This window comes from Mchenga conophoros, linkage group LG2 (genome assembly GCF_057382185.1).
Source record: "Mchenga conophoros isolate Kocher_MC1m ecotype Shallow Benthic linkage group LG2, M_conophoros_male_GT1.1, whole genome shotgun sequence".
NCBI classification, from domain to species: domain Eukaryota; kingdom Metazoa; phylum Chordata; class Actinopteri; order Cichliformes; family Cichlidae; genus Mchenga; species Mchenga conophoros.
The window spans coordinates 26,599,152-26,625,347 of record NC_140527.1 but is presented as its reverse complement, the minus strand read 5'-3'; the positions used below and the strand labels follow the sequence as shown (position 1 = coordinate 26,625,347).

General features: G+C 42.4%; 1 protein-coding gene across 4 annotated transcripts in view; it reads right to left on the bottom strand.

Moving 5' to 3' along the window:
* pdlim7 (PDZ and LIM domain 7) overlaps window positions 1-26,196 on the bottom strand; it is a 32,966-nt gene that overhangs the window by 5,377 nt on the left and 1,393 nt on the right. The window contains exons 1-7 of one of the 4 annotated variants that reach the window (XM_085290829.1): window positions 25,986-26,144; window positions 25,141-25,239; window positions 16,870-17,021; window positions 13,061-13,088; window positions 12,067-12,263; window positions 1,947-1,999; window positions 1,523-1,766 (exon numbers count right to left, since the gene is read on the bottom strand). In XM_085290829.1, the coding sequence (XP_085146955.1) occupies window positions 1,523-1,766; window positions 1,947-1,999; window positions 12,067-12,263; window positions 13,061-13,088; window positions 16,870-17,021; window positions 25,141-25,236 (770 nt within the window). In that variant the 5' untranslated portion in view covers window positions 25,237-25,239; window positions 25,986-26,144. The other 3 variants (XM_085290839.1, XM_085290823.1, XM_085290848.1) reach the window with 3 other exon arrangements.

The window sequence follows — 26,196 nt, the reverse complement described above, 5'->3', positions numbered from 1 at the left end:
TTAACAATCCAAAAAAAGAGATATGTGAAAACTTGAGGATTATATGGCAGACAGATCTGAGTTGTGCAATTTCTAAAGAAGACTGGTGTAGAATCTTGTCATTCTCTGATAAATATATAAGAGAGGCCAGGGGTAAATTTACTCAGTATAAATTAATACACAGATGGTACTTCACTCCGTCCAAACTTTATAGAATGGGAATCAGTCCCAGTAATATATGCTGGAAATGTAGTTCAGATCCAGGGACATTTATGCATGCTATTTGGGAATGTGGGAAAGTTTATCCCTTTTGGCAAAAAGTATTGGACAAAATAGGAAGGTGGATTGGTTTGATGATACCCTTGTCACCAAGACTGTGCTTATTAGGGGATCGGTCGGTGTTACCTGGGGTTTCAAAATATGACTTTGTGGTTATAAAGGTGGGGGTGATCGCAGCGGCTCGAGTTATTCTCAGTGTATGGAAGGAACCATCTCCTCCAGAATATAATAGGTGGAAAGAAAATATGCTGAAAATGGTGTCGTATGAAAAATTCTTGGCTAGGATTAATGATGATAGGGAGGGTTTTGACAAATCATGGGGATGCGTTTTTGGCTGAGATGGTTGGAATTTATTTGGTCAGGGCAATTATCTTTAGTTAAATTTTATGCTTGCTGCATTGTATGTTTGTGTAGGCACTCAGTAATGGAATAACTTAAGAATTTGATTTTATTGTCCTTTTTTTTGCGGGTATACCGATAGTAAGTATTGAAAATAGACCCAAAATACAAAGGTGAATTAACCATGGGATTGGAAGCTGTCTTTTCTTTTCTTGTTTCTTTTCTGTTGTTTTGTTTATGTTTTCATGTTGTTAAATGTTAAAAACTACGGAGCCCCGCAGGGGACATGGGAGAAAAAAAAATTAGGGAGAAAAAAAAATTAAGACGGACTTTTGCGAGATCTCGCAAAACAAACTCGGGATCTCGCAAAACTCCAACAATGGCGGCAGCTACTTAGTTGTTACTCTTTCTGGGTCACAAAATACACTTTTAAGATATTTTGAGGCGTGAATGTAGTTGTGTAAACGTCAGATACCTGCTCGGTTTACAAGACATCACATATTTGCAAAAGTGCTCCGACGTTTTTGGAGATCTGACACCCACTAGCTCGAAGCTAACGGGAGGTCGAGACCTACTACAGCCGGGAGGAACACCGCTTTCCCGGCACATCGTGCCTCGACCTCCCGGTCGGCTTCGAGCTGGCGGCCACTAGCTCGAAGCTAACGGGCGGTCGAGACCTACTACAGCCGGGAGGAACACCGCTTTCCCGGCACATCGTGCCTCGACCTCCCGGTCGGCTTCGAGCTGGCGGCCTCCGAAGAATGCGGCTAAAACTTTTGCGAGATCTCGCAAAAGTCAGTCTTAATTTTTTTTCTCCCATGTCCCCTGCGGGGCTCCGTAAAAAACAAATAAAGACTTCAATTACAAAAAAAAAAAAAAAAAAAAAAAAAGAATCAGCCTGTGTGTAGCAGCGGTGCAGCCTCACCTGATGATTTTGTTGCAGGCACCACATATGGGGGTCCTCCCGCTGTCTTCCGGCGCCTGCTGTGCAGCCTGCAGGATGGAACTGCGGCTCTGCATAGGCGTGGGCTGGGCTGGCTTCTGGTGCTGGGTCACGACGGTGCTGACCTTGTCTGGGTGAAAGCGGTCGGCAAAATTGGGGTCCGAGACCCACGGCGGTCGGCAGGAAGGAGCAGAACTCTTTGGTGCGGCGGCGGCACTTGTCGATTCTGCACACCACAAAAAAAATCCCATAACAATCCACCCTTCAAACAGATGTCTGTGGTGACAACTTTGAGTGTCGCGTTGTTGCTGCTGTATTGACACTTAAGACTTAGAATCGATTAGCGCAGCCTCTCCCGGAGGCTGCTGGGGCTCTTTTTAACGCATCAGCAGGAGAAGAAACTCACCATCTGGTTTATTTGCTGCTTGGGCCTTGGCAGGTGAGGGAGTTGGCTCAAGGCTGTGGGGAGAAAATGACTAATTAGAAAAGGTAGACATGCGCACACACACCTACTATAGTTACTTCTCAATGGATGCCATGTTTGGATATCTCCTGCCATGGCTAAGCTGTCACCATTATGCTGTGCCACGGATTACCTTGTGTGTGAATGATTCCAAGCATCATTATTAATATTAATTGGGATTAACAGGGTAGCGTGGTGCCCCCACCTGTTGTGATCACACATTCTGATTCAGTGTATTAGATTTAACTGAAAGCAGCACAATAATTGAAATTTCACCAGTATCAAAGAGCAACAGTGAGCAGTTTCTATCATGACTCAAAAATCAATCAAGTCGAACGTGATTTCAGCGTCATCGCCCTGCTGTTCAAGAGCCGCAGCCTCTCATGAAAGCATAAGAAACACCAACATCTCCTCAGGCGGCTGACGTCGCTCAAAGTTAGACGACTGGAAACTCAGTCGCTTTCAGATTTGGGTGCGGAAGAGTTTCGCTTAGAGCTTGCATGTGCAGGAGTGTTGAAATAAAGAGTTTTCTACATTTCAAAGATCTGTTACCCGCAGCAAGCGTCACTATATTCAGAAAAAGCTTCAAATCTTGACGGAAGACAGAAAAACAACTTCTGAGCCAAGACAGTGAGCTCTGGAGACTTTTATCTTGAGAAAAAGAACCGGGCGGGGATTGTAAAAGCACCTTAGGCATCTATCGTGTTTACATCATCAACTGTGCCATCTAAAACACACTAATGAAAGGAGATGAAATCCCCTTTCATTAGCGTAAAGAAAATGAAAGATTGTGAAATCAATTACCCTACACCAACCTCATCCCATAGTTGTGCCTTTATCAGGTTAAGTCTGTATATGAAAGAATGTTATTTATGTCGCCAAACAAATACACGAGGAAAAAAAAAACTGTAGCTACAGAGGCAGAAGTTACAGCTAGGAGCAATCTAGCAAGAAAAAAAAAAAAGCCTAAAAGCCGTCTGCTATTTCTGGAATAATAAAGAACATTAAATCCCTTTGCAATACCAAGAATCTGGCTTATAGGACTAGTGACAGTAAGGAAGCTAAATCTTTCTAAATTAAGGATCGCAAGACCTCCTACCATGAGATTTTTGCAAAGAACCCGCAGAAAGAAAGAAAAATGCGTAAGAGGAAGTCAGAAGGCTGGATGAGCAGGATGTCTGCTGATGGAGTCAAACAAAGGACAGAGGCTGTTTCTGCCCGTGTGTGACTCACAGACCATGGGTCAGCTGCCCTCCACTCCACAGACACACTGACAAGCCTCACATCTGGGACCTCACCTAACAACTGACAAAACAAACTCCTATTCAACACCGCTGCCCCGGCTACATTCCCTTGCCAGGCTGCCCGTAGGTGTTGAAAGGCCGATGGCTCGGCTGTCTCGCAACCATGAGGTTTCTTTCTTCTCTCTGCTGCACCTCACTATGATGAATGTTGCAGGTGCAAATTGCACTACACCTCTATGTCGGCTTCTTCCCACCTGGAACAGCCTAGATTGCGTTATCCTTGACATTTTCCCTGCTTTCAAACCCCCCCCTCCTCCTCCTCCTCCCTGCTCAGCAAGAGGCTTGATATGATGCAGGTGCACATTTTCTCTATCAGAGGCTGTGCAGACGGGATTTTTTATTTATTTATTTAGCTTTTGACTGGAGCATTTCCTTTCACTTTTCTTGTTCATCCTTTGCAGCTCTGATTTTAGATTCATCTGTACCGGTTTCTCTTTTTTCTCTCCCCCCTTTTTGGGTATCCACTCCTGTGGGATGCATCAACCTGAGCAACGAGGAAAGCAGAGAACTTTGCTGGCAGCTCAGCATCCGGCAAAGGAAATAGCAGGTTTTGATTTTTCATGGAGCAACAAGCCTCTGACATGTGTCACCCCTCCACCCAGTGAGGAGGTAAAGGTGATGCAGCTTTGCAAGAAGTCGAATGTGACTAAAAACCATGTGCGACAGTGGTGGCACATGCCTAGGAGGGCTGAATGAGAAACCTCATTCCTATTGGCTCTTCACATCTAAGCTTTGCACAAAGCTTTCTTCAGTATCTTCCTGCTTACTGTTATTTCTACAGATATAAAGTAATATTTTTACACATTGATTTTTTCCCCTCTGAAATCCTCTCTTACAGTTGAAATTTCTCTACAAGTTGATGCTTGACTCGATTAACTTGTCTAATTTAGCACATTGGTCTGGATACATTCCTACTCTAGCTAGTTTTCCACTAATTTTTCTTAATTAGTCACTTAGTAATACCTCCAACTTCACTATACATTAAAACACATTTGTCAGCCATTTCATTTGATACACCTGCTTCTCTTTAATCCAGATAACTAACCAGCCAATCACATGGAAGCACCGGAATGTATTTACCCTTGTAGACATGGTCAGGATGACCCGCTGAAGTTCAAACTGAGCATCGGAAAGAGAAAGAAAGGCAATTTAGATTTCTTTGAATTCATCATGGTCGTTTGTGCTAGACAGCACGGTCTGAGTATTTCAGATCTACCAGAATTTCCCACAAAACCATCTCTGAGGTTTACAGAAGATGGTCTGAAAGATAAAATATCCAGTAAGCAGCAGTTCTCTGCATCAAAAATGTTTTGTTGAAGGCAACAAGCAACTTAAACAGGCACTTTTACAAAAGTATGCACGTGTTGCCAAAAATTGGAAACAAAAGACCGGTAAAATGTTGCCAGGACTGATCAGTCTCTGACTATGCTGCGACATGAAAACATGGATCCATCCAGTCTTGTATGCTTCAGCCGAGTGGTGGCGTAACAGTGTGGAGGACATTTTCTTAGAGGCCTTTAGCACAGCCTACCTGATCATTGTTGCTGACCATGTCCTGTATGAACAAACTATTCATCTTCCAATGGTTCATATCCATCTCAAACTGCTTTCTCCTTGTACTCACACGGCCAGATCACCTGACCTCCAGATCTCAAACCAACAGAGCACCTTCAAGGTGCGATGAAAAAGGAGATTCACGTCATAGATTTGCAGCCAAAAGAAAAATCTGCAGCAACTGTGTGATGCTGTCATGTCAGTATGGACCAAGATTTCCCAGGAATGTTTCCAGCACCTTGTTGAGTCTATAAGCACAAAGTAGTAAGGATCTGAAGGAAAACACTGGGTCCAATCAGGTACCAGGAAGGCATTTCCAGTGAGTGTGTTACAAGCTCATTACATAAATCTGCTCTCCTCACTACTGCTGCATTTGTTAAACGAATTATTTGCCAAATTATAAAAACTGTCAGTATATGCTAATAATTTATCTTCGTCTTCCACCTGGGTCTGTGCGCTTCAGACCAATCAAGCTGAATTTCGATGTTTATGGACCAGCGTTGGTTAACCAACCATTTCCCCCTCATCAAGCAGCAGTTATAATGTTATATAACACCCCTTACATGACATGAGATTTGTTTGGACAGCACGAGAAACAAAGTATAAGCATGAGTCAGATGTGCGAGTGTGAGCACAGCTAAAGGGTTTAAAGCTGTATCCTCAAGCTCTAAATCATCTCATCTGTGGACATTTTTAAAATGGGATTTATAGACGTCCTTCACTATAGATGTTATGGATTTTATACATCCAGAAACATTACTACAAGAAATACTACTGATGAAAAGTCATTACCTACCAAACCTATTTGTTTTAGTCTGGTGTCAAAACCTATAGCGCTTCAGGATTACATTTTTTTTTTTTCGCATTTCAGGAAAATGCAAATAACTCGAGACAGACTTTCCTCACAGTTCATCTCAGCACTTTATAAATGAGTATGCACATTTGTTGGGTTTTTTTATGCCCGAATGCACAACAATTTTCTCTCAGGGGCAATAAAAGTAAACCTTGAACCTGGCTCTTTAAGACATCCCATTAATTCCAACCTGCATAAATACTGAATAAAGCCTCGCTTCTATATAATCACTTTTTGTCCAGCACACTATAAGTAAAGCAATTGTGACTTAGCAGCAGGGGAAAAAAAGAAAACTGTTAGAGAGACATGCCCTTGTAAGCTTAAAGTAAACAAGAAAAGAAACACAGAAGGACAGAGAACAAGAGTTGCTTTTTTTCCCAGATGTTTTATATATTTTTGATGACAGCAGGAAAAAAAAAAAAAAAAAAAAAAAAGTACAGTTTTTTTTCTTTAAATTGTGCGAGAAGCCTATTAGAAGAGGGGATCAAAACTGAGAACTCTAAAAGATGAAAACTCAATAAATGTAAACAGGCAGCAAAAGAGACAGACAGAGATCAAAAGGAGGGTCTGAACTTCACAATCAAAGAAGAAAGAACAGTGCTTCCCACCGCCGAGACCCCCTCCCCACCTTTCCACCAGTTTACTCCGAGTAACGCAGTGTGAAATGGAAAATAGGGCTACAGACACAATGGTCCACAGTGTTGTCAACAATCATCAAGTCAGAATTTCAGAGGGAGATCTTATGCTTAGGCTCAGTATGCAAGGTTCCACTTTAGGTTTTTGTCATCTAGGATACGTTTCTAATATTTTTGCTTTTCTTCGCTTCCCCAGATTTCTTTGTCAGTCCATCTGCATCTAAGGAGGTGAATTTGTTAACTGCCAGGAGACAGTCCACTATCTTCGTCGTCTTTATCACGTAGTCGTTGCAGTGTAGATATCGCTAGCCGGCTCTGGCTGGGCTCTGCGTCCCAGGGCGTCTAGGATGTCGCTCAGGATTTAATATTGAGGGCGCGAGCAGACCTGTCGTGGTGCCAATCCCTCAGACGGGCATAGCGGGGACTCTGAATCTCAGTGAGGAACTTTTCCCTGACCGCAGGCAAAAACAGATATGAAAGAGACATAGACAGGAAGGAAACAGATTGCAGGGGAGAGAATAAATGAGATGAGAGGGATGGAGCAGAAAAGGGAGTAAAGTGCACAAAGTGAAAAGTTGAAGAAGAAAAAAAGCAGAGGGATGTAGTAGTAACATTTATGACATTTAGTACTCTTAAATATAACGATTAGAAAAGTATGGAAACAGAAGGAACCTGCTAATCTACTAATTAAAATAAAAGGGGACTTTTGAGGAATAGCATACTGCTGCTGCATGCACCAAGGTAATTGGACGATGGCTCCAGAAATTAAAATACTATCAACTCTTCCCATCTGCATTTTAGCAACACAGCAAAAAAGCAAAAAAGTTAATGTTATGCTACTGAGCAGACTCAAAACAACAACAAAACCACACTATGAACAAAAACACACCGGGCATGCTGATGTTCAAAGCAGCAAAATTATGGTTGCTATATCTGTACAACACCACCATGGATACAGTCAGGATGTGCAGACTTTTAGCTTTAATTCAACGAGTTTAACAGACACTGATCAGAAACCTTTTTTTTCATTATTAATTAGTGCTGTTGTGTTAATCTCGTTAAAATGACGTTAACGCCATAACCGCAGATCTCCGTTAGCAATTTAGCGGGAATCGCCCCGTGAGTGGGGCTGGACGGTGCTAACGCGTTAACGAGCTAACCCGTTGACACCTGGCTAACGGAGATTTGCGGCGTTAATGCGGTTGTGACGTCATTTTAACGTGATTAACGCTAAAATCACTAATATAAATATAATGCCTCAGTACCATCCCTTTACAGGCCCAAAGGTATGTGTACAAATTGAGAAGCATCATTTTTAAGGCAGGATCTGGAAACCATAAACATCCCCGAATGCCACGTTTCCGCCTTTGAGATGCTTTTCTGGGCCTTTACTACAACTGCCTTCAGTCGCTGCAGCTTTGTGGGGTTTTCTACTTTTAGCTTTGTCTACAGTAAGAGAGCAGCATGTTTAGTCGAGGTCAGGTGACCTAACTTGGCCATTCATGAACAGTTATGCAGCATTTGACTGAATCTCAGCAGAAAACACAGCTCTGCGCACATAAATTGTATCCTGCTACTTTCTAATGAATAAACTCACATTTATAATGATGATCCCATCTCACTGTAAACATTGCAAAAAGTCTAATTATTGAATGATCAGTGTAATGATTCTGTTAAACCAGTTTAAGTTGACCTTCAGGTCTACACTTAAATCAGATTGTGGTGGTACACAGAGGCAGAGCTGCACGATTTAAACTACACTGACAGGAGAGGTTTTTTGTTCCTTTTCTTTTTTCAAAGTAGCTGCCAAGCTGAGGCTTCCACATATGCAAGTGTACAAACACAAACACGTGACCGGTCGCATTAATGACAATCCGTTTACCTGGACCTCTTCATGTTTTCATCATCTGGGTCCTGCACTGAGAGATCCAGGAGAGACACACATCAGAATGCCTCACTAATACAAATGTTGACAAACACCTCAGAATAAGTAATGATATTCCTTATATTTAGCTATGCAGTTTCTTCCTTTGTCAGACTGGTTACAGTCAGGGTAGAAAAAAAACAAACAAAAAACAAAACATGTCAGTGAAAACACCAGCCACCTCTCTTCAGCTGAAAAATGAAGAAACCCCTCATCCACCTTTTCTGTGTCACTCATTCTTGCTGTCACACTCAGTCCCAGAGATCAAATCACATCAACCGTTTAGTAACAGCCCCCCATCCTACACCTTATCTTGACTAACAGAGAGGCCCACCCCTCAAACCCATTACTCTCTGCTGTAACAGTCCATCACTTCTGTCTTAGGCCCTGACTTACTGAAGTCGGTGCCTGTGAGCTGAGCCAGGATGCGGAAGGAACGAGACTGGGTGGTGCCAGTGCGGGGCTGCCAGTCCTCAGTGTCCTCAATCAGCCTCTTCTTGCTGCGGTCGTTGGGAATAAAACAGGGGATGCTCTCCACCCTGAGGCCGTGCCTGCCGCGCACACACACCCAGGAGCAGGAGCACACAGCAGGTGCGGTTAACACAATCACATCCAGGGACTACCCACTCACACAAACGCATGGAGGAACGCTTAGTATCAGAGTCACGCAATAACAGCACTAATGGACACCCATTACTAAGATTTCTCATGGGGACACAGCAGAAGCTCATAAACGGAAGATACTCATAACTGTCATTAGAATCAGCGCAAGAAAAGCCACTTCACTTCAGTACCTGGCTTTATGTGAAGAGGAAAAAAAGCTAAAAGGAGAGGCATTTATTTTTCATAAACAACTTAATCACTCAAATGAAATGCTTTTTAAGCTGCTCATTTTAAGCACAGCTGTAGGTCAACTGCAGCATGCGTTCGTAAACAAGCGAGAGAAATATCAAAAGACACAGTCATTAATGAACTGCCATCCTCGCTCTGTAAACACAGTCACTCAGTCTAACAAAAGGGCATCAGCATTTTCTCGCTTTTACATAAACAGCCAGATTAGCCTACAAAGCCGACCGCACAGCCACCATGCAGCTGCCCCTTACTTGGACTGTTGGTAGATATCATCATAGTAAGTTGCTTCACCCCTGTGGATTAGACCAAAGAGCACGTAAACACTAGGCTCGTGAAGTTACCATAGGAACGAGAAGATGGAAGGCGATATTTGACAATATTTCTTATTTTGCACAGACTGCAATCTAATAAGAAATAGTTTAACTGTGAAGTAGGAGATAAACTGCAACTTCATTCTCCTTTTTGGGGTCTCTGACTTTAAGGCTAATTAAAAATGTGCACAATATTAGTCTCGCATTCTTCTTTTAAATTAAGTTATTCTAATACAATAGTTTTGTGAAGTCACACCCAGTAAAGACATGCAACCGAACTACTATCAGGCTGTGCACAGCTTTGTCATGAGACAAAGTGTGAATGCCAATTTATAAAAGTGTGTGTGTGTGTGTGTATATGTGTGTATATATATATATATATATATATATATATACACACACACACACACACACACACACACACACACACACACTTGACTGCAAATGAAAACAAGAAAAGAAACATACTAACTTGTAATGAGCTTCCATCTGTGGAGTTAAAAGAAGAAAAGAGTGGGAAAAAGGTTAGAGTTAAGATTTCAGGGGGAGGAGAAACTGAGCACGTCTATACACGACAAAGGTTTCACACAACAGACGATCAAAAACATTGCAAAATGCAGAAACCATGCGAGAGGTGTGTAGAGATATGCTGCTATTGTCAGTAGGCTCTGTGAGAGGAGGAAGAAGGACGGCATTGTTTGACTGTCAAATCATCCATTGTCACCCTGACCCAAAAGGACTCAGCAGACTGGCACAAAACATTTGCTTTCCTGCTCCTCTCATCCCCGTACACAAACGCCTCACAGAGGTACGTACACAGCTGTAGCCTTTTGAAAGGAAAATTAAACCTAATTTCTGTGCCATTCGGCTTCATTCACGGGCAACAGGAGCACAAGAGGGATCTGCTCATCATAAATGCTACAGCAGTGATGTATTACTGGTAACTCTGTCCAAACACAATGCTAAACCTGTTCTAACACGTCGGGCTTAGACAGCTTTTTGGATCCAACTATTAACTGTGGAGAATCAAAGAATAGATGACGTCCTCACCAGATTAACCTGGTGGTTTTGATTACGCTCAACTCTTTTCAAACATGACAAGAGGAATTAGTGTTGCAGAGTAACAAGAAAAGTTGATTTTACAAAGAAGAAGAAAAGCAGAGCAGGAAAAGCTTGGGAAACCAACAGAATGTATGAGGCTAAATACAGCAACAGACCACATCTCACCAGCGGCTGGAGACGGAGCGCTGCCATGACCCAAATTAAAAGGAACTGGACCGGCCTGTCCTTACAGACCATTTCATGCCAAACTTCTACTTTCCAGATCATTTAAAACACATTTCTTGCAGGAATACTTGGAAAAAAATATTAAAAACTCAGCGGGTTAAAGAAAGAAAAAAAAACAATGAACATTTCAAGGTCAAAGGCTCACTTTTACAGCAAACTACATCAAATGGTTTCTGGGAATCTGCGTCTCAGGCGGTACAGCAGATTATCCCGTAAATGCAGAGGCCGGCGTTCATTCCCCGGCTATTCCACGTACCGAAGTGTCCTTGAGCAGGACTCGGTGACAGCTCGATCAGCATTAGCGTGTGAGATTTGTGCATCAGAATCATAATGTCAAGCGCCACACTGCATCTGTCAAACATTACATATTTCATTCTGCTAACTGTAGATGCAAGAGACGAGTAATAATCACGCTCGATCAATAACCCATCTGCTGAAATGGAAAATCTGTTATAAGAAAGAAATGATTTTGCAAGAAATATTTCGCATCTTCTTTTCAGTTCCCACTATTAAAAACAACATCAATGCTTTTCTCTCCCACACATTACACCGACTTGCAATCATTTTCTAAAGACTCACCTCCACTGTCGCTTACTCATTCTAATCTATACTCGAATCCAGCCTTAAACAAAGTCTTTGTATAAATCTTAAAGATTTAAATCATGATGTTCGTTTTTTCCCCCCGTCCTAAGGTTAGAGAAGACGTAAAAAAGGAAAGTGACTGAGTAAACAGATTAAGTTAAACACACAAAATGAGGATGATGGGAACAAAGATTAAACAATGCAGAAAAAGAAAAAAAACCCGTGACAGCATCTACAGTGTCCAAAGAACACAGAGTTTAACATGGCTGTAAAACTGTGACTGATTGTTGGCACATATAACCAATCCCAATACTTCTCTGTCATCTTGATAGATTTCACTGCAGCTGTCTTTCATCCACAGCTGGAACTGCATATTTCAGCTAAACATTTCCTGCTATACAAACACCACCAGACTTAATCAGGACACAATCTACAACAGCAACTACTACTGCTGTGTTTAGCATTAGCCTAAGTTTAGACAAATTATTGGCACAGTTAATAATTGGATTTCCACAGTGAGTCAGCTTGCATTTGCCCTCCTCTCTTTTCTCTAACATGCCCTAAAAGAAAATGTAAAAAATCTGTGACTTCACTTTGGCACCACACGGCAGCACTGATTGGACTAAATTCTTTAAATTCCTAAAGGCATTATTTTCTTTTTAAGTTTAAAACAAGAATAATGAGACGTCAGAAAAATGCCATTAAAACCACATTAGTCACGTTGCGGTTCCAATGGTAATAGCGTTTATTCATCCACCTACCCATTCTGTGGCTGGGGTGTACTGGCATGCCCCTGCGAGCACGGGGTGTTGAGTTTAGGAGAGTAGGCCACAGGTTTAATAGCAGGTCCTGAGTTGGCACTAGCACCACCTGCTGCAAATGGCCTCGCCATCTTGTTAATGGTCGTGCTCGGGGCAAAGGAGTACTTTGGCGGAACAGAAGCTGTAGCAAGCGAGTCCTGTGAGGGTGTGGGAGAAGGAGACAATGCAGCACAGTGCACGACATGCAGTTAGACGTTTGTGACACGCACAGAGAACTCCATCTGCCGTCGCACAAGCCCAAGCTTTTCCAGCACAGTCCCAATATTTCATTATAGCAAAAAGATTACTCTGTACTGCGACGGCGGCTCTGTCAAAAGCCTCCGGGCTTTTCTCTACACATGGAAAAAAAATGCTTAAGAAGTGTGAACACAGATTTTATTTGTGTTGGCAGTCGGCCAATTGCTGGCCAATGTAATCTGCTACTGCTGCTAAAATGAAAATGCTCAAATTGTCGTCTATAACTGACGTGTCTCACTAATGAGATTTCCTCTTTGAGTATTGTGCATGGACTGCAGCAAGAAAATAAACAACTATTAAAATAGAACAGTGACTCTGCGTTTGTGTCATGTGCCGGCTGCTTTTCTAAAAACCGTTCAGTTTGATCAGCTGGCCGGGTGACTCCACAGACTTAAAGCGTCAGTATTTATCTGGTATCAGGGACTGTGCGGGAAATCCCAAATGCATCAGCGACAACTGCCCAGCAAACTGCTAATTTTGCAACCTGCTGATGCTTGGCTAATGCAGAGTGCATGGACTCTGTGAGAGCTTGACAAGGCAGGTGATTCAGATGAAATTGAAGAACACAAAGTGACACGAAAAACTGTGAGTAACAATTAAGTTTGAATTTAACTGTCACAGCACAGCACACCATGCCAAACCATCCAGAGTGTCCACGCTGAGGTGAGCTCGGCGAGTCAGATAAATGCAGGCTTACCTTCTGGTCTCCACCCGCTTTGGAGGGTCTAAAGAGAAAGAGGGGGGAAAAAAAAATCAACACGTCAGAAAAAATGTGCTTATTGTTCATTATATTTCCACTAGTTTTACTTCACATTATCGTAAGAGGTAACTTGGAAAAATGTGTTTAATTTTTTACAGTTTGTGTGCTGTACTTTGTTTTAAGGTTCACAAAGAAAAAAAAAAGGATTTTCATTTTAATAAACTTATTAAGAGAGCTGAGAATACAGCGGGTCAATCAGTCCTGTTCAGGTCTTAAAGCTTCTCCCAGGATTAACATCCCTGCGGTGTCCCCCGCCCCCGACAGAGCACACGATTATTAGAATATATCTTTACGCATTAAACATGGAGGCGGCCGGCTTTACACTTCTGTTTCCTCCTGAAATAATTGAACATAAATCACCGCCACCCTTTGACCAGCGCTTACACGCTGCACAAAGCTCAAATAGGGTTAAGCCAGAATGAATCCACCCTGCAGTTACTCATTGTTTGAGGCTATAATCACCAACAAAAACAATGGGCCGCGCTTCCTGTGACACAGAAAATAATAACCGCTCATGCTGTTGCCTGCTCAGCCGCTAATAGAGCAGTGTTTAAGACAGAATGACAACAGGGCTGAGCAGATAGACAGGGCAGCGAGGGGAAGGCATACTGACATGTCTGCTCATGTCACATTTCTGGAAGACAAATCGATGTGACACAGTGCTTGAGCTCACCTTAGCTAGGCTGACAAGTTAATGAGACACATTTGAAATCTGGGACATGGGGAATTCGTGCCATGACCCTTTTGTTACCGCGTTTAATTTGGCAAGGTGGACTAAAATGAACAAATATGAAGATGATTTCATCTGTGTTTTTGGAAGAAATCAGTTTGCTTGTGCTGAAACCGAATACGCACGGTGTATGAGATCATTTCCCACCTCATTTCATGGGTCACTTATCTTAGCTGATGCACGTTTAGCTTTCAAGCTGATCTTAGATAAAGTTAGAAATAACAAAAACCTCCCATGATACTGTAATCAACTTTGCACACTTCACCAACATTCTCCAAACACAAGCCTCCAGTCCAGCGGCCGGCTAAAATATGAGTCGAATGTGTCCCCGTGGATGCTGTGGGATGTTTTTCCTGTGAACCTTTTCTATTAAACAAGATGATCATTGGTGTCGAACAAAATGAGACGCCAAACCAAACAATAGACCGTATCTCATCATCGCGCAGCTGTCCTCCTCTTTAGGCATAAAAAGAAACCGTGGATGGCAGCCAAGATACGAATAAATAAGACTGACAATAGCTCCTCTCTGAAAAGAGTTTCAGGAAAACAATATTTGCTTGTCTTACAATATAATAACAATCGGACGGGGTGAGATGAAGAGAGGAGACTGGGGAGTCATGGGAAGAAGAATGTTTACAAAAGCCGGACTCCACAAGGAGACGAGAAATGGAGGAGGAAAAACCACAGAGTGCAAGAAAAGTAAACACGCTGACCTGTTACTGTTCTGTCGAAATATTACACCATTTCCTGTGAAGCCACATATTTAAATTAAACAGATATTTTTCAAATACAAAGCAACGTTATATTTTGACATCCATATCCACAGTGCAATACCGCTTACATTCACCGGCCACTTTATTAGGCACACCTGTTCAACTGCACCATAATGCAAATATCTAATTAGCCAATCAGACGGCGACAACTTGGTACATTTGGGCATGTAGACATGGTCAAAACGACCTGTTGGAGTTAAAACCGAGCACCAACACGGAGGAGAAAGGTGATTTAAGTGACTTTGAAAGCAGAAAGAGAAAATATCCACTGAGCAGCAGTGTAGACATCGTGAATGTGCAGCCAAAAAAAAAAAAGTATTCCAGAAACTGTGTGATGGCATCATGTCAATATGGAGCAAAATCTGAGGAATGTGTCCAGCACCTTGTTGAACCATGAACTATTGTTCAAGGCATATCTGGCCCAACCCAGTACGACCAAAGTATACCAAATAAAGTGCCAGGAGAATGTAATGTACACTATAATTTAATGAATGATAAGACTGATCTGATAACACATCAACAGGATGTAGCAAGTCTTTTTATTCCTGGACATTATACCCTGTTTTAAGTGGTTGTCCAATTAAGGAAAGAGAGCTTAAAATGCTTAGAAATACAGGTTAATGTCCAGCAACACGCTGATCAACATTATAAAAAGGGAAACAAGAGCAGGAAAGCCAAGTACCCAAATCTATTATGTTGTACGAATGCAAGAAAACCTGGAATATTTGAAAGAAAAAAAAAATGCCGTAAACATATCTCCAAATCTCCCTTCTATTCATTCACGTAATGGCTCTGCCTTCTGAGCAGCCTGATAAATGACCTGTGGCTGCTCGGATTCAACTAAACGCACAAAGAAGATTTGTAAGAATTAAAGAGTCGAGTCTCTTGGTAGGAACAATAAAGCGAAGACGTTAACACAGCCATTTTCATCTTACTTATGAGGATCACAAAATCAAAATGAGTCCCATGACAGCAGCCGGCCCATCGTTGTTACTTAACAAGTCAATACTTCTCATTTTCTGAAGGTTTTAGGTCCTTGAATGATTACGTTTGATCCTTCATTGGGAGGGATTTTTTCCCCCCCACCTTCCCCTCGCTGTCTTATAATTAAGCTCTTGATGAAACATTCTGGCTTCGACTCTACTGAGAGACTTTGTCAAGTATTTCTGGCAGGAAGTATGTGAGCAGGTATAAGTGCTGCCTATAGAAGGTTACGCAGTGCTAATTAAAAATTACTGAAGCAAAATAAAAAGATTTTCTTGCCGCACATTTAACAACAAAGTGTTGCATCTGAAAAAAATAAAAGTTTCTCTAATTTCATTATGGAACTGAGGCAAGTATGGTGCCCAAGGTTCCTCTGAAGATGGTGTATTTGAACAGAACAAAGGCCGGTACATCCACCCGACGGCACTCATCGCTGCGTTTCCTTCTTCATGATGTGAAGGACAGAATATTACTGTTAGAAGTAAGCCAGGACAGATTCAGACAGGCTGTACCTCTGCCAAATCCACGACATTCCCCTGCTTTAATAAGTGAGAATGGCGCACCTAGCATTACTATTAAAATACATGCAGTGAATAATTCATTTGTATCAAGTTTAATTTCAGACCGACAGGCACAAAGTTAGTCTTTTAAACTGCCTGCAAGCAAAAAGGCCATCATATTTTAATAGGGTGAAGTCAAGGCTGAAGTCTCTTATGAATGAGGCTGGTAATGAGGCCGTTTATTTCAAAAAAATAAAATAAAAAAAGCTTCGAATTGAGCACCTGAATACGGCTTCCACAACCCCAATTCTGTGAATCCAAGTGCAGCAGAAATGTCATAGCATTTCAATTGAATACACATGTGCAAAAAACAAAATGCCAGAATTCAATGTTGCTGAGAAGAAAGGAAGGAAAAAAAAAGAAAAAAAAAAAAGGATCAAATCCTTTATAAATGTGCCTGAAGGTTTTTTTTGTTCGATGCTAATGAAATCTTCTGAATTATTCTCCAGATATCCTGTTAACTCCTCATTAATAACACCTTTCTGCCAATAAATATTTACTTTGCTTTATTTGAGCCGTGCCCGAATCTAAAAACCAATTTAAAATCCGTCACGTTGGATCAAGTTTCACTCAAAGTATGTCGTCCTATTTTGTCAAAGTAAGGATGAAATCGGGCATTTGTTTTGTGGGGATTTGTGCTTCTGTTTGAATGAGATAAGCGTATCATTTCGTTACATCGCGCGATGTCGGACGGCTAACCTGCTGAGGGTGAGGGTGAGGGAGCCTGACGCTTCTCTGATCTTGTTTTGTGCCTCCACATGGGTCATCTCCTCTGCGTTGGCATCACCGATCGCCACCACCCAGTCTCCAACATCGATGGCAGCCTGAGCTGCCTTTCCGCCCGGCGTCAGCTGGAGGATAAGAAACAAATTCAGACAGGAGGTTAGACAGCTATGGTAATGTGAAGCGTACATGGTAACATCAAGGCAGAGAGGACGGTTTCTGTCCGTGTTCAGACAGCAGTACCTTGTGAATGCCTTGCGCTACCACGACACACCAAATATCCCTGTAAAGATCACCTTCTCCTTCTTCTGAAACCATTTGAGTTTCCCATCTAGCACAAACGTTAATGGAGTTACAATCATTTAAAGGTGCTTGTAAAATGGGACCGCAAGTGGGCCCGTGGTAAACAAAGGGTTAATGTGAGAAACAGAAGAGCCGTTTAAAACAGTGTGTCTCAGTTTTTCTACATAACAAAGAAACACTGCTGTAATAAATGACAGAAATCTATCAGCATGACTCTCTGGGCTTAAACTGTAACAAATAAATGTGTAAAATTACTGAAGAAGGAAAAAACCTTTCATTTAAAACAGGGGAGCTTTTTCTCAGTAGGAAAAGCCCTCCTTCAGATTTTACAGGGACCATCTAGTGGGCCACATTGAAGTCTTTGCTAGGCCTATTCTGGCCCCTATGCCTTATGTTTGACACCCCTGCTTTAGAGAGTATTTTAAGTTTGCTTTTAGAGATAACGTCAAAGAAAGCTTAATAAATCCTCCTTTAAAGATCGAGCTGTGTGACTTCCATGTTCAGCTCAGCCCCCCTTCACGCATGTCAAATAAAAACAACAACCTAAACATAAAAAGTCATTAACAGGCTGCTTTAGTATGCCACTTTCTAGACTTAACTCTGAACGCTTTACGCCGTGAGCCACATTCAGACACACACACACACAGACTTAGACAGCGCTTTATGCATCTCACACATGCTGACGCATTGGGGGCAATTTGGTGTTCAGTATCTTGCCCCAGGACATCTCAACAAGCAGCTCAGAAAAACCCAGGAATCCAACCTTCAACTTCGTGATTAGTGACAACCCCCTACACCTCCTGAGCCAAAACTGATTTTGCTGTGTTGATCATTAAAACTCGATGATCCGCTCACAGAGTCTGCGCTTCTGGGTCCATTTTACCAGCAGAGACAGGCATTATGGGTCATCATGACGTTATCAGTCAGCAGCTTATGATTTACCGCAGACTGCCAGAGACATACTTGATAGCTGCAGACAAGGACCGTGTGTTACCAATAGTCACATCATTTACTGGAAAGAACCATCTACCTTTTCCCACGCAGGCAGGTAAATCACTTACTGACAGGAGTATGACATCATCCTCTCGGGCTGTCACACAGAACGCGGGCTTATTGAGTCAGAGCTTGAGTCAAGGATATGGTCCTGTTACAACAGGAAAAACTTGACAGAGTTTAGAGAGGCAGTAATGGTATTCTACATGTGCACGGCGCGTCTGGCAACACCTCTACAGAAGAGAGATGACCCGCCGTGTTCAGTAAAGGCTTAGTCAGCTTTTCCAATGGAAAGACGTGTCATATTCTAAATAAATGAAGAACCAAGTGTTTAGCGTTAGATAAGTGAGGGAGTGCCAAGATTTGTAACAAAGAATAAAAAAAAATTTTTTTAAAAAAGGCCCCACAAGGGTTACTCTCTGATGTCATGGATCCCTGTAAATGTTAGCTCATCAAAAGCTCAGAGGAGTGGTGCAATCAATAGCTTTCTGGCATGTTCGGCTAAGCTGTCGCACTCGCCGCTTTGATTGCACGCTTTAAACATAAACAGCGATGTCGGTGGGGGTGGGGTGTAAATATGCATCATAAACAGATGACGGTTAAGGCTGAAAAATGACTGCGCCCCACAAAGACAACGCAAGTTAAAGCCAGTCTGGCATCAAAACACGGCAAAGCTAAAAATAGGAAGACATGCATTCCTAAGGGGCAATCCGAGTTACACTTATTTTACAGCCAAGTTCAAACATCACTTTAATTGCCTTTGATTTTCACTCACTGGAAGCAATTAGAGGGGTTAAGAAAGATTTTTCTTAGTTTAGAAAGAACTTCAAAAAAGGCCTTTAACAGCTTATATTAGGGAAAAACAACTGTGACATGTGACGTGTTCGGAAAAAAGGGCCACATCCTGGCATAATGCCATGGAGGTTCACTACAGAGAGCTGCAGTCCTGCTTCCCTGCTACACTGCGTAGTAAAACTCCAGCATCTCGTCGCTGTGCCAGAGCAAAACAATTATTTGATTACTGTTAAACAGCATGTCCTTTTAGTTTTTGGCCACAGAAAAGCTGGCAAAGCCACTTGGGAGCTGTATCTTTAATCTCCCTTAAATCAAAAGGGGTTTTAAAATGTTAACCAACACAGTAAATACCCACGAACCATAGAATATGGACAGAAAACCCCAGGAATTTTGGAAGCTTTTAACAACGAAGCTCCTAACAAGGGGTATATTAAGAAATTAAGGAAGCCCATACAACGGAAAAGCCAGCAGCTTTCCCCAACCAACAACTACAAAGCAATAAATGGCCATCTTCTTTAACCCTAGAACTCTAAGGTTGGGGATTTTTACCCACGTGATTACAGTCATGTGATTATCATGAAGCTCACTTAGTGGTAATTTCCAAGAGAATTCATATGATGGTCAGAGTTTAGGGTCATTTGGCCATTTCCCCTCTCAAATAAAAACAAAAATGAATCCATCTCCAACAACTGTCAGCGATGCAGGACAACTGCGCCTTGACTAGACGAGGCTCGCGTATCCCAGGAATGGGTGGACCGACTTCCATTAAGTCCATAATTTGTCTCTAATTAGAGCCTTTTTATAGTGTCGCCACATAATACATTTTTTCCATTTTATAGGAGGAAATAAAACAAGAGTACTTCGATTCACCATGCTGATGTGAAAAATGTTTTATCGGGTAAAATATATTACTGACTTTAGTGATAGTGTTACAAAACTGCCTGCAGGTGTTCTAGGACAGCGGTCCCCAACCCCTGGGCCACGGACCGGAGTCGTTTGGTACTGGGCCGCAAGAGTTGTGGCTTTATGGTTTTCAGGGTTTTTATCGTTATTTTTTTTTAATGTTTTTATCGTTAACTCTGTTTCCCTGGGTCTTTTCCCATGTGTTATGAATAAATCTTCCCTTTTTTGGTACCTATACTGGTTTTATTTTGTTGTATTTATCCACAACACCTTAAAGGCCGGTCTGTGAAAATATGGTCAGACATAAACCGGTCCGTGGCGCAAAAAAGGTTGGGGACCGCTGTTCTAGGAGGAATAAAAAGAACCAATGACATTGTTTGGGATGGTCATGGTGCTCCTCCTGAACTGGTTTTGCTTTTAAAAAGATGATGTAGATAAAGTTCTAATGCTGTGGACTGCATTAGGCGAATATGTGTGTGTGAGAGAGAGTTGGTTATTGATGGACACGGACACCTGTGCTTCTGGCTCAGGTTCAGAGTGCAGCTGCTCCCTTACTTGAGAGGGCAGCAGTTAAAGTTGCTGTGCTCAGACCTTCGGTTGGTGGGGGGCAGACCGAAACCCTACACCCACCTCGTTCACTTTGCAGCAGTTTGTCAATACAGTTAACGTCAGTAGAAAACATGTTCTTGAAACGCACTCCACTGTTCCCCACAACAGCCCGGGCGCGGCACAAAGACGGCTGCGGGACAAGGCCAGCTCTTATCATATACGTTTATTTACGCTCTACGTGTTACACATGATTTTGTGCAAATGCGATCATGCCAATGACACGACGTTTCTCCAGCTTCAAGTATTTGCAACTGCGAGGCTAGCCGAAGAGTTTGTAGCCAGTTTCAAGGCTTTTTGGCAGAGCAGCAAAGCTGTTTTGGAATGCTATTGAATTTCAAAGCATTCGCCAGCCTCTCAAAATGCAGCTTTTTGAATTCAACTTTGAAGTTCTTTCCTTGGGTAACCTCACAGGTGATCCAGGGCCCCCCACACTTGCTCTCAGCCTTTCTTTTTTTGGTTAAACTAATAATGCCCTCAAGTTTATCTGCAACTTCTGATATACTGACTGTGTAACTCTGCACCAGCTCACTTTTATTCTTTCCAGGGCTATTTGGAGGCCAAGAGACAGTCTGTCCTTACATCACTCACTCAAAAACACACACACACACACACACACACACACACACACACACAGAGCACAGCTGATGCCAAGCCATAAATATTACTCTGAGAAATGGAAACTCAAACCTGTAAGTATGTGGTCACCCCCCCAACATGACTGCAACTGAACACCTAGTACCAACTCACCTTAAAAACACTGCATCATAAGACATTTATTTATCCAACTAGGAGAAATGCCCCCTGCAGCCGATGTATCAGCAAGTTCTGAATTATTAAATCACCCCTCTAACAAGGCCTCTCTTCCCGGAGTTTGTGTGAGAGTGAGAAAGAAAGAGTGTTTAAGAAGATACAAGAGATAAAGCAACAGATGGCCTACTAGTCAGACTGGGACCCAGAAACCGGAATATAAGAGCCGATGACTCATCCAGCTGTGGTGGTGGATGGGTGTTGGTGGTGGAGAGACGGTTACAAATCTCTCTACTTGCTTATTGACATGACATCATTAGTAATTTCCTATGAACATCTGATTTCAGTGGTATGGCATGTGTTTGTCAAAAGAAACCAGATGGCACTCAGAAGCCTCGGTTATGCTATCATAATGTTTCTGGAATCGCACTGGGACGAGATCTGGGTCAGATATATGGACAAACTCCTCGGAAGAGTTGCGGGGCTGCACCAGAGCGCGTTGCAGTCGACATGGAAAGTGACAAAACTGCATTACCACAACATCTTGCTTCCTATATTTCATGCCTTTCCTGTTGAAACAGGATACTGGCGTCAATATGCGGAGCGAGATACAAGTTGAGTCAAGAAGACGGCCTACTTCAAGGTCATCACAGTCTTACATTCAAAAAGCAAACAGAATTTTGCACAATACCACCATGGTTAAAGAATTACATTATGCTAGTAAGTGAAGTTTGGCATTTTTCATCATAGACAAGCGTTTCCTTAAATACCAACATCCTCTGCAGCTTTAGGGGAATTCTTAGGAAACTTTAGTACGTCTGAGAAAATAATTCTGATGTTGTCACGGGGAGAGACTACATATTTATACTGGAAATTCTTCATTACAGTCTAGAGCTGTAAAGTATTAAAAAATGAACACACTACAAGGCAGGAAGGATGTAATAAAAGGAACCATCAAACAGATTTATGGAAAATTCAGGACTCTGTCTTTCTAGAGTTTGACTCATACTTGGGAGTAAAGGTGGAGGTCTCTGAGCCTCTGGTGCTTCAGCCGTCTCTTGTAAGTCCTTTAAGTTAATGGATATGAAATAAGAAATAGCTGTCCCTTTAAAACCCACTTAAACTCAAGTAACGCTCAGGTCTGAACCAAAAAAGAAACCAAAGCCAAGCACCACTCAGATCCTAGTTGTTGAGAGGGCGAAGCAAAGTCCACTGGGCATGGCTGCGACTAGCATAATCTTGTCAGGTTTTATGGCTTATAATGACATGCTTTATAGATAATTCTTTAGCGGTATGGTGAAGAGTCACGCGAACTAATGACTTTACTAGCTAGAAATGCTTAAGCATCTATTACCACGAGGAAGAAAATTAGAACAGCTAGAAGAAAATCAGCTGTGTCCCAAGAGCTGAACATTGATTGAGCAAAATAAAAGCCCTGCACATATTTCTTTCAGGATTAAATCAATGTGTACCTATTAATCCAAGGTGAAAAAGTTATTCTTCCTTTTCCCTTCACTGTGACTTAAAAGTAATGGCCATCATTCCTCTGATCTCACTGGGAAAGTATCCCTTTGAGACCGGAGGAGTCCACCACGTGAATGAGAAAAGTGAGTGGGCAAGACGTATTAGACACAGAAAGGAGACAACGGGATTGTCTGTTGGCAGCAACAGAGTGGATATGAGAAAAATCCCTGGAATGCTGAGAAAGCATAGCCTTCCCCGCCTGCAGACAGAGGGAGGAAACAACCATATTTGTCTAGCATGGAAACCAATAAAACCGAGCGCCAAACACGGGGAGGTAGCAAGTCAAAGCCGCAACTTTACAAATCGATAATTGGAATATCCACGTGCAGTACAAGAAACAATATCACCATCTGCCACAGCACGATCAAGCTCGAGTGGCCTAAATAACCATCGGCTTCAACAAATCCACTCCCAAACAATGGCAACTGTCATCTGGTGTTTACCAAAAAAACAAAACAAAAACCACTTGGACATATGGATCCTTCGGGAGTTGCAATCTCATCACCTCACAGAGACTCCAAGAGCCTTTTGTTCCATCAATCTACACTCTCTTCATTTTGTAATCACTTAACCGTCCGTCTGGGTTCACATACTCATCAGCTACAAGCCAGCAAACACAGACCACCCACCACATCCATCTAATGCGAACCCAGTAAGTGTAGGTCTGACTTCTCTTCCTGTTACTAAGGGATACTGTAGATCATTGGGGTTTACGGCCCCTTGTTGGGCTGTTTTCAACCTCTGCGACTGTGGGACTCGCTGTCCCTACTTTTATGACAATCACGATGAGAGCAAACAGTCCCCAAGAGGTGAAAAGAAAGAAAAAAGAAAAAAAAAAGAGAGAGAAAATCTGTCACATCTTTATAACTTGTGAACCCCGAGGCCCAGTGCTGGAGCAAACAGAGATATTGGCCGCTGACCAGTCGTTACAGCTCCAAGCTTAGAGATACTAAGGGGTTTTTGTTCCTCGGCTAGGAGCGATTAGCTTAGACCAACCTGAGCGAAGGATATTGCTATACTATAAATCATAAACTATAAAATATCACACAAGTTTTTGTAGTAGGGAAAAATCACCAGCGTGTGATATGTACCTGGAATGCAGACAAACTGGGCTCTTGCGCCACTTCAGTAATCAGTCAACACATTTAGATGAGAACTCGTTTGATAGCCGTCTAGATCTACTGACTCACACATTGATATTCACCCTGCAGTACGCCCCGTCTGCCTGGACTGAAATTCCTCCAAGTTAACAGCTATGTCTCAGTTTGTTTGTGGCCGTACGTCAAAAGAGGTTTCTACATCTGTTCGGTCTTTTATGGGTACAAGTAAAATGCTTCTTGTCATAAATCCAAGGGGAACATTGTGTTTCTGACTGAAATGCCTGGCAGTAAGTAGAGCAAATACAAGACAAGTACTGACAGGGTTGGCGATAACGTTTGCCTTCGCCACAGGATTAGATGAGCTCTACATGCACCTCAGTGTGATGCTACTCACAATACCCTGCAGTTCATGGGAACCTGCATTTGTCTGTTTTAAGTATGCAATCTTTTTTTTTTTTTTTTGCACCTACAAAGACAAAGAAAGCTCAATTCAATAATTACACCAGGGTCCAAACCTATTAACTCCTAATCATCTCTGAAATAATAAACTGCAAATATTGAACATAACTACAGAATTAATACCTGTTAAGTCAGACTGACACTTACAGATCACCCGGTTTATTTGGATAGCAGTGCAATAATGCAATAAAACCAGCGAGCGCATAGTAGAAAAGTAGATCTGTGTGAGCAATAGCTGGCAGGAAAGCTGGAATGATTTTATGTGTGTGCAATGTGCAGGCGTCTGTGTGCGTAGCTGCAAGTGCGAGTCTGTATGTTTGTCAGGCAAAGCAGCTCTGCACTTATATGGGCTGGAAAGTGGTCGCCGCTTTCGTCAATAGCAACAGAAGTTTATAAAAGAGTATCTGAAAATTTGTCCAGGGAAGGAGGAGGGCAGCGAACACACAGAGTACAAAGCACACAGCAGGAGTGTCATGCAAAGAAACTGCATGTTAGAACAGCTCGGGAAGGGTTACCAAAATGAGCCATAAAAACATTTGAATAGTATGGAAATGCTTCTGTAGACAAAACCCTTTACTATCCGTGCCTAATAAAAAGAAAAAAAGTGATGTGACACATGCATATGCTGAGGCAGGGTAAGCCCTGATGACTGAGGTGGCCAAGCTGGTACTTAAAACCAACAGACTCTTGTTAACAGGCCGAGGCTTTCATAGAAGCTTAGAGGAAATCTCCGAGGAGAGTGCAAACACCTCAACTGCTCCTCTGCACAGATGCAAAAAAAGTACAAAAGCTGATTCCATGTGCACTTTCTTACCCTTGACACGGTGAGAGGCATGTTGAAGTCCTTGCCACCCTGCAGCCTGAAGCCCCAAGGCGGCGAGCCGCTGAGGGTTACAGAGTACGTATTCATACCCTTGAGGAAAGAAAAAAAAAAAAAAAAAAAAAAAAAAAAGGGGGAAAGGAAACATCTTAATTAGCCAGAAAGCCCGGAAAAGGTTCTCAAGGTCCTTTATTATTTTGCTTTATCTGAAACAGTCTATCTGCTGGCTCTCAGCACCACCAGCCCACAAGAGCACACATACACACAGCATACAGAAAATAACACTCAAGTTGTTTTCTTTTACAGCAGATAATGTCACGTCTTAGTTTTAGGAATAACCATGTTACGGCACGTCAAAATTAGGCAATAAAGAGGGAGCAGTGCCAGTTGGACGTGCCATTTTTACACATTTCAAAACACACAAATAGCCTGGTGTCATAATCTAAAGCTAAACTCTAAGGTGAAGTTAGAGTTTAATTCATTTCAGTCTACTGCAGCACCAATGTGCAGCATTTAGAAGATCTACTGCACAACAATAGCAGCAACAACTCCTCCTTCGGGGGGGATAATGTGCCACTTGCTGTATTCAGCCAGGTAACAGGTATCGTGGCTTCAACGCAATTAATTACTGCCAGTCTGCGGCAAGGCACTAAATAACTAGGTAGTTTTAAGAACCAAAGGGCAACATGAGATGCAGCCCTCTGTTAGTGGCTTACACAGAGTTAGGGTTTGACCACTGACCTCTGTGCTCACACGGCTACTCTAGCCCTGCTCCTCCTCCTCTTCCGCAAACCTACCAGGTGTCACAGGTCTCCGTGACACACAGCTATGCCACCTACCTTGTCCTCAAAGGTCAGCTGGTAGCCCAAACCTGGGAGAAAGCTAAAGAGTCAGTAAGCTGGAGCAAGCAGATTCCCTCTCTGTTGGCAAACCCTACCCCCTCGATCCTGACTGTGACACAGGCAAGCCGTAGCCTCTCCTCACTCCTCAGAGGCTATATAAGGAATGTAAAACTACACCAAACTATTTCAGCCCAACACCCACATGAGT